Below are 12,776 nucleotides of genomic sequence, written 5' to 3'. Positions count from 1 at the left end.
CCGTCCTCCTTTAGGGAGGACTGTCCTTTTTTAAGTTCTGTCCTCCCTCGAAAAGCTCCTACATGTTCTCCTTTTCGATATTTGAAGACTAATCTGCAGGGCTTTTTTTTTTCTCATAGAACGCTCAGAACAGTGTTCTGGCACCTTTTTTTTGATGGAATAGGAATTGATGCTGAGTGCACCAAAACACCCGGCTGGCAAACTTTGCACATGCAAGTTGTCTGCAGTGAAGGTGAATTGGCAGGAACTTTGTACCCCTCCCTGCTACCCAACTACACCATCTCCTAGTTAGTCCCGAAGGTACTTGGAGGAGACTAACTTCCATTTAAGGATGGAAAAATTAAAAAAAAAAGGAAATGCCATTTCAACGATAAATTGAATAAGGAATTTCCATTCATCACATCAAAGGATAACACTGTTTTCTGCAATATTTGCAGCAGAGAATTTTGTATTGCAGTTGGTGGCAGAGCAGCTATTACGAAACACTTGACCACCAAGAAACATAAGCAATCATCAGATGCATCTGCTTCCAGTTGTAAAATATGCCTCTCTGTTCATATTTTTTAAGTTTAGACAAATGTCCTAAAATCCTGGAATCGTTTTTCAATAATGAAATATCTGAGATATTAATGTATTTTGTATATAATCAAACATCTATTTTTCACAAAACAATTCAAAAGATTGAAGGTGAACACATTTCAGTTACAGAAGTTAGTCTTATTTTGAATGCCTTTATCCTTCAATATAAAACTCGATTTGAAGAAAAATTTCTTCCTTTAGTTATAAAAAGAAAATTGTCAGACTTAGAGGAATCAAATCCAGGCATAACGGAAAAGTTTATCAAAGAAGTGCAGAATTTTTACCAAACATATTTTCAATATATCAAAAAATGGTCTGAAACAAACATCACAGGAAATAACAGTTTTCAATGGTGTTTTTTGACTTCATCGCAAGTATATTGGACAGATATTGAATCTTGTGTTGAGTTTTTATCCAAAGAAATGCCAGACATTAAAATAAACAATTGTCTCTTTAAAGAAATTAGAAGACTGAATGTATTTTTAAATTCTGAAAAATTAATACAATGGGAAAATAAACACGTTGAAATTGATAAAAGATGGGTGGAAACATTCAGCCATTTCAAAAATGAATATATTCCATGTGAAAATTTATTCTTTTTCAATTTACATTGTGCTACCCTGGAACTAATGCAGCAGTTGAAAGGGTTTTTTCAGTTGCTAATGATTTTTGGAAAAGTGAGAAATCGAGATTGAACATTGATACTCTAGTTGCAGCACTTGCCGTAAAATTCAATATGAAGGATATTTCTTGTTCAGATATTTCCAATATATTGTTAGAAGATGATACATTGACAAAAATATTCATTCAATGGAAAAGTACTCATTTAAATAATAATTAATAGGCATGTAAGCAATATAAGGTTATTGTTACAAATGTTTTTTATTATGCATTTATATTAGTGTATTCTGTATTATTGTTGCAATGAATAAAATGTTTTTTATTTATGATATTTTTTTCTTCAATTTATTTGTGTCCCCCTTTTCATTGTAAAAAAGTTGGTCACCTTAGTATTGTGAAGCTGGGTCATTTTTCCAGAAGAATATTTGAAGAGCAATTCTTTAGAACCTGTCTTTTTCATCATTTGTCACGATTAAATTCATGGAAATTTATCTTTAGATCTCATGACTGGAGCCTCTATTACTGCATACAAAATGGATTTTGGTCTAGTTGAGCTAATACATTTATGGTACCAGGATGCACACTTTCTCTAGTCCGAGATGCCAATATTTCTCTGAAGTGTATACATTTCTATTTTTTTCAACTATTTAACTAGGAATATAATTCAGTGTTAGACTTTTGCTGATGCCTAGTTATCAGAAATATATACACATATACACTGATTGGTTTAGCACTTGAGAAATAAATTGTGTATATGTATATATGTATACACACACATACTGTATAATTTATTTCTCAATAAATTATAAGCATTGCTTTTTACCATGTCCAGGATACAAAGAAAGGATTTTACTAATTACAATCCCTGGTAATTTTCATCTCAATATCCCAAAATGAAGAGCCAGTTTATAGACAGTGATGGTACTTCATCCACTTTAGCACACTTTTAACTTTTGAAAAAGAAAGCAGTTATATTATTGTTTGTAAAAGGTGAAATAAGAGTCAGATCATTTTTGTTTGCAGTTGCTGTAGAAAACCTTTTAAAATGTTTCTGGTCACTTAAAATATTTCTAGTCATGAATGACTTTTTGTCTCACATGGGCATGTACTTTCAAATATTAAAACAGAATTATTCTCCACTGTAATGTCTTTTGCCGTTTGGTGCTGTTCTAGATTCAAGCACTGCAAGTAAGGTCATCCAAAGAGAAAGGCATTTTGATATTCTGCTGAAATAAATTCCTCAGAAAGATTCTAAAGTTGTATTCTACATGTTTTATGTCATGGAAGTAGTTTGTGCATCCCACTTAAGGGTTCTTCAACTACAGGAATGTTTGGAGGGATATGACTAATTGCTTTAGGAGCTTTTGTGTGTAGTGCTTACTATGCAATCCTTGTGACATAGTCCATGGACACCTGAAAGAATACATGAATATAAATACTTTTATTATGATCTTAGGATACAGAACTGTTTACTAATGCAGCACTGTCAACAATTAAAAAAACTAATCCAAAAACAATTAAAGAATGTATTCTTTCCAAACACCGTATCTCATTATAATTTTAACATGCAATTTGAAATACTCGCATCACACAGATGCTTTTTGCCTAGCTGGCAAGGAGAGTGCTGCATGAAGTTGAGGTTTATTGATTTCTATTATGTACAGTAATCAGACTGACTCTACAAATTAAATACTTTGTAGGTTGTCTTCCTTTAATCCTAATTAATGATTGCTAGCTTGGCAAATCTTTTTGGTTTTTTTTAGCAAAAACCCCTTTGGTGTCCGGTGTCCTAAAACAATCAGCGGGCTCTAGTGTCTTGTTCCTTGACCATTAGGAATGTAGTACTTTGGATGCCAGTACAGTCTAAGAGATTTGGCAGATTAAAGTATGGATGTGCTCATAAAGATCTCTTCTGTGGGAATTTAATTATAGCCAATCTTGAATGATTTTCAAAACTAAGGGATGCACGTGGGTAGTATTTGGATAGAAAATTACCAGGAAATTTCAGGACTATAGCTTATATTAAAAAAATTGAAAAAAAAAACCCATCCTGGAAGAAGGCAAAAGCAATGGCTTCTATATTATTCCAAAGAGAATTATACAAACATGTCCCGAAAGTCATACTTCATTTGATAGAAAACCATTTTTTTAAATGTTCAAATGCTAAAACTTAAAAATATTACAAGTTAGTGAATCTTGACAAAAGCAATACATGCACTACTATACTTCCATGCTCCTTGTATACTATATCAGAAATTAAACATTAGATTTATACAAGGATAATCACTGCCCAATTTATCTGTTTTGTTATATACTTAATGTGAACATTTTCATTACCGATGAGAAATTCATATTGTTTTATAGATATCCTTTGTAAATATAAACTTATCCTACGTATAGGACTGGAGTGATTCATTTATTCATCAAGAACAAGCAAATTAGATCTCTGCTTTTGAAAAATTACTGCTATCTGAAGACTGAAATACAAGAAAGTCTTATCTAAGAAATCTAAACTAATAACTTGAGAAATGACAGACTCAGAATTGGCAAACTGATGCAAAATATTTATTCCAAGTTAGTTATCTTTTGATGCAGTAGTTTTTCCCCTCATACAGACTCAATGTGATAGTCACTTTTTAAAATCTGTAAATAATGTTATCAAAATAATCTTAATCTTTGAAATCCCACAAAAATTTTATATTTTAACAATCCACCCTGAATATCAAGGTTGCAAGAACACAAACAATTCCTATATCCAAATATTTTACAGCTGTACCCCCCCAAAAAAGAAAAACCAAACACGCCTGGTTAAGTGATGAAGCTCCCCGAGCCGCCAAAAAATAAAAAAGTTCCATGTTATTAGCATTAATTTAACACAATTAGAACTTCCGTAGCCATTTTGTCATTGACAATGATTGTTTTAGCACATTATTGCCGCACGACATTTTGCAATGTGGACGGCAGTATGAGAAGCTTGTGGTTGCCCAACCTAAGTCTTTTGCATCCTGCTCCTGATGAGACTGAACCCACGCCTTGCTCCAGAAGGCGGAATGGATTGTTCTCTTTGAAGCACAGAAGGGCAAAATCAAAAAGTAGTAAGCCAATAGCTTTCTTCTTTGGGATATAATTCTTTCCCTTGTGCATGAAGTTTTCAACAATAAAAAACTGAACAGACTTGAGATAGAATAAACTCTGCTTCATTCGAACCCCAAACATTTATGTGCTGAACTACAAACGTGAGTTTGCTGGGTTGGTTTTATATTATGGATTTTGGGTGCCCATCTTCAGGCATCGTCATCAGAGGTTTCACTGCTACTTGTTTCTGTATCTGACTCTTCAAACTCTGTCTTAAAAGTGCTTCTCCAGTGGGAGAATAGTTGACTGCTGCCTTGGCCTCGAAGAAACTCACTCTTCCGAAAGCCATTTCTTCTTAGCTAGAGACAAAGGAAAGAACATTTTCATACTTGTTTCTCCTTTTCATTCAAAAGAAACTCAAAATGTATTGTTCTCAGACTCACCAAAACAAAATTATTTAATTTTGACTTCATAGTTTATTGTAGTCAATGTTCTCAGAGGTTTCAACATGTGAGTTACAAAATAAAATGATGCTAAAAGAGTAAGCAGTTGAACATACCTGCTCTGACTTTATTTGGAACTCTTTGAGCTCATCCTCTGTGAGGGGAAGGCAATTCTCATCGTTTTCAGGATATTCCTGCCATCCCATTGCTTTCAGTAATCTAGCATGGAAAAGGTAAAGAATAAATAGAAAAGGGACTGGATTAAAGATGTCATTAGGGAGGAAAAGAGATTTTATTCCTTTTAAAGCACAAGAAAATTCACAGCTATTTTACAATATTGCTCTGTAGGGGAGAAATACTTTAATAAAGTAGGTTAGGCTAAGAGTCAAATGAAGCAGTTAAAAAAAAGTGAGAATGGGGATAAAGAAGTACCAAGACAAGGTTCTCAAACTGTGTGCTGTAACTCCTTGGGGGTTATAAACAATTGGATATAAGGGGGGAAATCGCTATTTTTATATTGATCAGCCTTGCATAGACAGTGGGAGGCACTGTCAAAACTTATTTTGGGCTTTCTTCCTCACTTTGTCTGCAAGCTCACCTGGACAACTGCAGGTCCAGTCTGAGGACCCTGTGATTTAAATATTAAAATTTATTTGTTGCTTATGTCTTGTTAATGAAATAATTTGTTCTCAAATAACTTAAATTACATACTTGAATAATTGTTTTATACTATATTGTACACTTGTTTTTAAATAAAGTCTTTATTGTTTTGGTTCTTTGACAGTAAGCAGAAAAAGATGATCTTCTTTCACCCCATTCTACTTTGCTAAAACGGACTGGGTAGAGGCAGATGTCATCCTCCTGCTGTGTCTGATGAAGCAGCTCTTTAGCCAGATTGAATTGTGCCTCAATTCAAACCTCATACAGGTTTCAAGACTGAGGAATATATGATTAGGACATTAAAGACTGTTTCCATGCAATTATTCTTGCCTCATCAATAAGGAGGGGCATTCCTTTCCCTCTCCTGTGAAACATTTCAATAAGAAATGGCAAAAGGGCAATGCTTCCATCAGAGTGTATCAATCACAGGGTATCAAATAATGTTCATTACAAGAAGCCAAAAACTTTTATTGTATTGTACTGGATGATATGGAGTGATGGGGCTACGTCAAGAAACCACAAGGTCTTCTTCTAGAGCTGGTTAAACCTCTATTGATTTCTATACATTTCTGGTGGGTTAATATTTTCCAGACCAATTGCCTTTTTTCTCACCTGTGTTCTGCTTCTAAAGAATGAGAAAGATTCTCTCCCTCTTCCAAAGGCAAAGAAAGCCCATTCTGATGGCAGTTCTCCTCCCAGTTTTCCTTTGGTTCTGCTGTACTACCACCGTCCACCTAGTTAGGAACAAAAGACACATCAAAATCATGGTTGTGTAATAGCATAAATCAATATTTCAGAAAGTTTTCTAAATTACATGCTCAGGAAGTATAGGCTTTATGATGAGGCTAATAACCTCTTCAAACTAACACTTAGAAACAACTGACTATCAAAAAATGCTAATAGCTACTGTAGTTCTACGGTTTAATTTACAATATATTTTTGTTAAGACTTGTGATTATAATAAAATTATTATTATTGTGATTATAATAACATCTAATACAAACTAAAGTTAAAATATAGGAGTAAAAAGTATAAGAAAAAAGAGAAACATAATACAAAAAAGTGACTTCCAACCTTCATTGTAAGTATAAAACCAAGTTAGTAACTTCACTCTGTCTAAAGTTACAAACATTTATCTATCTCTTCATCCCATATCCCATCGCTTATCTATCAACTGTTACAATGATGCTGAACAAGATGGTCATTGCAGCATCTCTGGTATTATGTAATCATGAAAACTGGCTCACAATTAAGACAGTTGCAGTATCCTACAGTAATGAGCACTACATGCAACCTTCACTGCCAACTTCGGCAAGCAAAGTCAATGAGGAAGGGGGGGTGTCATAAATTGTTATCACATGATGTTGCACTTAGCCATGTGGAGTTCCTTAATGACAGCAGTTCTGTTGCAACTGCTGCTATAAATTGGTTATGGTACATGATATTGCATTTTACAATCACATCATTCAACAGTGGAATTACTAGTCCCAATTATAGTTAAATGAGAATGGTCTGCATGAGTTTATAACACAGGATCAAAATTAAAAATAGTAACAAACTCCGCCGTCACTGTAATAATTGAGAATTCCCATCTGTTGAACTAATGTATGGGAAAGTAACTGTGCACTGTTGCAAAAAATGCATGAAGCCTTAAAGAAAATAGTATCTAGATCAGATCATTTTCTTCAAAGAAAGGTATATATTATTCATTCCGAAAGGTGAAAAGAAATTCCAATTATCACAATGATAAAATTGTTTATGCCATATACTTTGTATTTATAGGATTAAGAATAACTTCATTATTTTATTTTGTCCTCCAAAATGACACTATTTACATTTCTATAAATTATATACAACAATCACAGAAACAGGAAGACAAAACTTGCTTATGCACCACTCCTATCTTCAAAACTATCATTAATATTTGTCACATTTTTTATTTTCCACATTTTATACATGACAGAAACCAGAATCACGATGCATACGCTAGCACTTGCAGAAAGTACCAAGTTTGCTAAATATGCATGTAAGAAATACTAAAAAATTATTTAAAAACATCTCTTGACATCATTATTTTTTTTTTTTTAAAAAAAAAAGACACGGAACCCTTACATCCTCCAATTTGTTGTTCTCATGGCGCTCTGGCAATTCTCCATTCCTGTCATCCTTCAGAGCTTTTAAGAACTCACTCTTCTTATCTGTGGTGCGGCGCATCAGCTTTGTCAAGCGAGAGGAGTTTATTTCAATAGGAGGGGTGGTACTAGAGGGACTCTGGGAAGAGAGCAATTGCATTGTTAAAATCTATTGTAATTCATGATTTTCTAGAGAGAGCCGAAATTGGTGAATTTCTGAAGTACCTTCTGATTTATAGCATGTTTATAGCCATCATACACGCTTACCTCTTTGGAAGAGGTGAGAACAGAGCCACTGGTTAACACAGCTGGTTTGGTTACAGACACAGGACTGGTAAAAGCTGAATCACGGCTGGAGGTTAGTGAGCTTGGTTTATGTTCACTTCGGTTAGATTTCCACTGATTTGGCTATAATGAAGAAATGTACAGTAACAATAGCAATACATTTCCATAAAATCAATATTGACTTAGTAAAAATATTGTCTTCTGAAAATCTCCATTTATTTAAAACGCCCCTTTTGGGATCTCCGTCATACACTTATCTGACACAGCTATATTCCAGAGCCTAATAACAGCTAACAGAATATCAAATGATTTGGAAAAATAACAACATATATTTTGTCCAAGGTCAAAGAAAAAAAAAAGTGCTAGAAAGTGAAAGTGAAGAAAAATGTTTTATTTATTAATTTTGTCATGGCCACTCACTCCAATAGATTCTTGCAAAATCTAATACCATTTAAAACAATGAAAAACAGGCAAAACAGGACAGCCTAGATTAAAAACAGCCACTCTACAACCCAACGCGTTTACCTCAGGGTGTCAGAACAAAGCCAAGTTTTAAGGGCTTTATGGAACCTGAGGAGAATGAGTTTGTCAACCGTATTTGTGAAGAGATGCTTCCTTTTGAATCTGCCTGAATGTACTTGGCAGGCAGAAACAGTGGAAAAGAAGCAGTCCCTCAGATGACCAGACCCTATGCCATAAACAGCTTTAAAAACCATGAATTTGCACCAAGAAACCAAGTGGTAACCAATGCAGAGTGAGTAGTGGCTATTATTGCTCATACCACTCCATTTTAAATCAGCTGTGGCTTCCAGATGATCTTTAAGGATAGCCCCATGTAGAACAGATTGCAAAAGTCTAATTGTGAGGCAAGCAGAGCACGAGTGACTGTAAGGACTCTTAACTGAGAAAGGAGCACACCGGTGCACAAGATGAACTTGTACCAAAGTCCCCAGGCCACAGCTGCCACCTGCTCTCAGCAGTAGCTGTTAGTCTAGGAGCTCAAGGTTGTGCACCTGTCTTGAATGCCAAAGTACATACAGCCTCATCCAAGAGCAATAGCGAAAGTATCCCAACTCCGGGACCCAGGCAGCCAGAGCCACTCAATCTTGTCAGCATTGAACTGAAAGCTATTCCTCTCCATCCAGACAGTTTTCAGAAAATGAAACAGTATCTCAACAGTTTCACGTACACCATCAGGGGTTGAAATGTAAAGTATGCTGATTACACCAAACTTCTCATCCAGCAATTTCATGTAGATGTTAGACAGCAAGACAGAGACCACTGAATCCTAAGGCACCCCACAAGTGAGGGGCCACAGGTGCAATCTCTCCCTTCTTGTCAACACTAGCTGTAACCAACCACAGAGGAAGAGGTTTGCCACTGCAACACAGTGCTTCCCATTCCAAGCCTCTGGAGCTAGTCCAGGATACTGCTGCTGATAGTATCATGGCTGAGAAATCAAGGAGTACAAGAATTGATGCACCACTCCAGTCTAGCTCTGCCAAAAATCATTTGTAAGTGCAACCAATATTGTCTCTGTACTGAGCCCTGGTGTGAACGTCCAACTGCAACCGTTTAATAACCTATTACTCCCAAGAACTTCAAAAAAGGCCATCTTCTTTTAAATGTCTACACAATGCTAAAATATAAAAAAAGTTGAATCAAGTTTCCAATAGTAAAGACGGGAAGACCACATGGATCCTCCTATACTGTTAGTAGTTTATTTTTATACAAACAATGCACTTGATTGCCCTATTAATATAGCAGAGATATTTATACTGTATTACTATATTATTGTAACATAATTTCAACTGTCCCTATTATTAGTATAATAGCTTCTCACTAGTATTCTGTGTACCTTTGATGGGGGTGCTGCAGGCTTAGGAACCAGATTTTTGTAGACACTTGGGACAATTGGGGTTGCCTTGTTGCCATTTGAAAGCTGAGGTCCTGGTGATGTGAATGCAGCTGAGAAGGCAGCAGCAGGATCCTCTTTTGAAACCTTTTTGATGACCAGCATCTTGGTAGGTTGCTTGGCACTAGGAGGATTTTCTAATAAAACAACATGGAAGAAGCTTAGTATTTCCTCCATTTATGGGACCTATGAAATTTATCAACTAAGTATGATATTTAAAAGCACTTTTTTACAACTTTTGGTGCTTAGGTTCTTCATGCATCTCTTGAGTATGCATAAATATCTGAGGTTTATGAATCAATACTAATGCCAATCTGGGAGAAAATGGGACGATGTACCCATATCTAGTTTCTGCACAATATTCTACCATTCCTAAAAATAGGCAAGCCTCTTACAGTTTATTATTAAAGTATAATTTCTAATATAACACAACACAGAAGAAAAACTATTTGGTTGTTTTTAAATAGACTATAGACTAAATAGAACAAGATTAAGACTATTTCTACAACTACAGAAAATACCTCTCTGCCAATGCCTCAAGTACCTACCCCAAACACCAGATGGAGTTCCAGCTGGTTTACCCTGGCTGTGCTGTTTTCCAGCTTCTGGATTCAATGATGGCTGTAACAAGCAGTCACAAAACAAAAGTCACACACATTTCATGTTTTGTTACAGACTTTCAATTTCATTAAATTTTCCAGCTAATAATAAGCATTTGACCCAATATTATGCCCTCTACATATATTAACATTAGGTCAATTTACGTACATAGAATCTCGTATTTGTTTTGTAATGGATTCTGACGGGAGAAAAGTGTTGTACATTAAAACCGTAAGAATCAATTATAAATGTTTTGAAGCCTGATGACACTTGGTGCACAATTAGGAGAAGAAATCTTGGGCACCTGAAGTCCCTCTATTTATGACTACAAAATTATTGATGCTGATTCCTATACCAATAGGAATGCAGGAAACCCTATACCATTTCAGACAAAATGGCTGTCCAGTCTCTTCTTGAAAACTTCCAGTGTTGGAGCATTCACAGCTTCTGGAGGCAGGTTGTTCCACTGATTAATTGTTCTAACTGTTAGGAAATTTCTTTTTAGTTCTAGGTTGCTTCTCTCTTTCGTTGGTTTCCATCTGTTGCTTTTTGTCCTGCCTTCAGGTGCTTTGGAGAAGAGCTTGACTCCCTCTTCTTTGTGGCAGCCCCTGAGATATTGGAACACTGCTATCATGTCTCCCCTCGTCCTTCTCTTCATTAAACTAGACGTACCCAATTCCAGCAACCGTTTCTTATATGCTTTAGCCTCCAGTCCCCTAATACATGTTATGAAAATCAAAAGACATTTAGGTACAGAATGAATTTATTATCTCCTTCCTTATTCCATTCTAGAATAGCTGGGAATTTTGTAGAGCAGATAAGAGGCATACACAGACAGTACAAAAGAAAGCTAAGAGAAATCTTATTATAGAAATGACAGTCTTCTTACATAATATTTGTTGTAGCTAGAAATATTCCAGGGCTGATGAGAAAATAGTTTGAAATTTCATTCAGAATATACTTACAAAATCTTCCTCCTCAAACTGCAATTTCTCCTTCTCTTCTTTCTCCTCCCTAGCTTCAGCAGTTGGCTTTTCCTGAAAAGCTGAATTCTTTCGGGAGTGGAAATTGCCATTCCAATGGCGATGAGATCCAGTTCCTCCTCCTCTCTGACTCATGCCATCATGGCCACGTGAAGAACCATGCCAACCTGGCTGACTGCCAGCTAGCCCAACATGAGTTCCTTTAGAAACACCAGAATCCACAGAATCATGGCGGTGCAGGGAAGGCTGATGCCAGCAGTCTGGATAAAATGAAGTAGTTACATAAACAAAGGTATGTTGTTGTTTGAAAAAATACCACAATATATAAGAGCTTCTGCAAAAGATTAGATACAACAATGTAATCTCATTAGAGGAGCATCTCCTGACTAATAAACTGATATTCAATTGAGAGAAATCATTGATACTATTAGAATATCAAACTACTGGAGTTCAAAACTGGAGGGTGGGAAACCACAAAATGGCAGCAAGGAGGGGAGGGGACACCAGTTGAAGTTCAAGTCTATTTTTTTGTCTCGTGCTGTTTACTTATACAACGAGTTATATACCTCCAGCAGTTCTGAGGGGGCCATTATTAAAGAAACCATCGGAAGAGTTGTGGCGTCTCCGGCTTACACCAAAGCGGCCTTCTCCCCGAGGAAGATGTTCTCCATGCTTTTCAAAAGTAGCTCCAGGAGCCTATGAATAAAAGGGAATCATGTAAAAACTGTTGTGATAGTATTAATAGTATATACAGTCACATATACATGAATTTTCAAAAGCAAGTCAACAGCAAATTTAAAAGTAATTGAAGTCACACATGGTAAGACACATAGGATAACTTTATGTATCAGGCTTAACAATATAATTTTGCAATCTTTAAAATATTTCTCAGAATTCATTTGAAACCTTTAACAATACAGCAAAAGTTACTCTGTAAGGAGATAGTTCCAAAATATGCTATATATATAAAAAATTAATAAGATATTTGTTACTACAGCACACTAAATTGATAAGTCTCAATTTACAACCTATATAAAAATATATCCTCCAGAACAAATTACTATATTTAAAAAAAACCAAACATGGGGTTATTTCATACAAATGCATTATTCAGATCATATCCCGAGATTAAACGAACCTACTGTTAAATCTGTCTACTTTGTTATAAAATAGAGCAGAAACCAATTTGTTTCTTGTTCCAACAATGTACCACTTTATTAATCAACTTGCTTAGATACCACTGGTGGAATATGAGCAACTTTCCAACAACAGCGTACACTCTTTAAAAGGCAGCAGGCATCAACACATTTTTTAATTAAAATTAAAGAAATAAGAAATTTGGCCAAGATCTGAGGTGAGGAAACAGATTTTACCATTTTGAAAAATATTCTATTCCAAAGGTCAGAATATAATGTCACATTTTTCTATTAAGTTTCCATTTTAAACTAAATGTGTGGTTTTACCAAAATATCCTGAGTATGTT

General features: G+C 35.3%; 1 protein-coding gene across 2 annotated transcripts in view; it reads right to left on the bottom strand.

Moving 5' to 3' along the window:
- Positions 1 to 3,743: 3,743 nt before the first annotated feature.
- GPBP1L1 (GC-rich promoter binding protein 1 like 1) overlaps positions 3,744 to 12,776 on the bottom strand; it is a 29,740-nt gene continuing 20,707 nt past the window's right edge. For both annotated transcript variants that reach the window (XM_039319851.1, XM_039319850.1), the window contains exons 4-12: positions 11,860 to 11,989; positions 11,276 to 11,553; positions 10,259 to 10,331; positions 9,654 to 9,847; positions 7,778 to 7,918; positions 7,491 to 7,649; positions 5,991 to 6,112; positions 4,835 to 4,937; positions 3,744 to 4,634 (exon numbers count right to left, since the gene is read on the bottom strand). In XM_039319851.1, coding sequence (XP_039175785.1) covers positions 4,485 to 4,634; positions 4,835 to 4,937; positions 5,991 to 6,112; positions 7,491 to 7,649; positions 7,778 to 7,918; positions 9,654 to 9,847; positions 10,259 to 10,331; positions 11,276 to 11,553; positions 11,860 to 11,989 — 1,350 coding nt within the window. In that variant the 3' untranslated portion in view covers positions 3,744 to 4,484. The remainder of the gene's footprint in view (positions 4,635 to 4,834; positions 4,938 to 5,990; positions 6,113 to 7,490; positions 7,650 to 7,777; positions 7,919 to 9,653; positions 9,848 to 10,258; positions 10,332 to 11,275; positions 11,554 to 11,859; positions 11,990 to 12,776) is intronic.

This window comes from Crotalus tigris, unplaced genomic scaffold (assembly GCF_016545835.1).
Source record: "Crotalus tigris isolate CLP2741 ecotype Arizona unplaced genomic scaffold, ASM1654583v1 scf7180000023617.9722795, whole genome shotgun sequence".
Taxonomy (NCBI): Eukaryota; Metazoa; Chordata; class Lepidosauria; order Squamata; family Viperidae; genus Crotalus; species Crotalus tigris.
The sequence above is the reverse complement of the archived record's forward strand: the minus strand, read 5'-3'. Positions and strand labels throughout refer to the sequence as shown.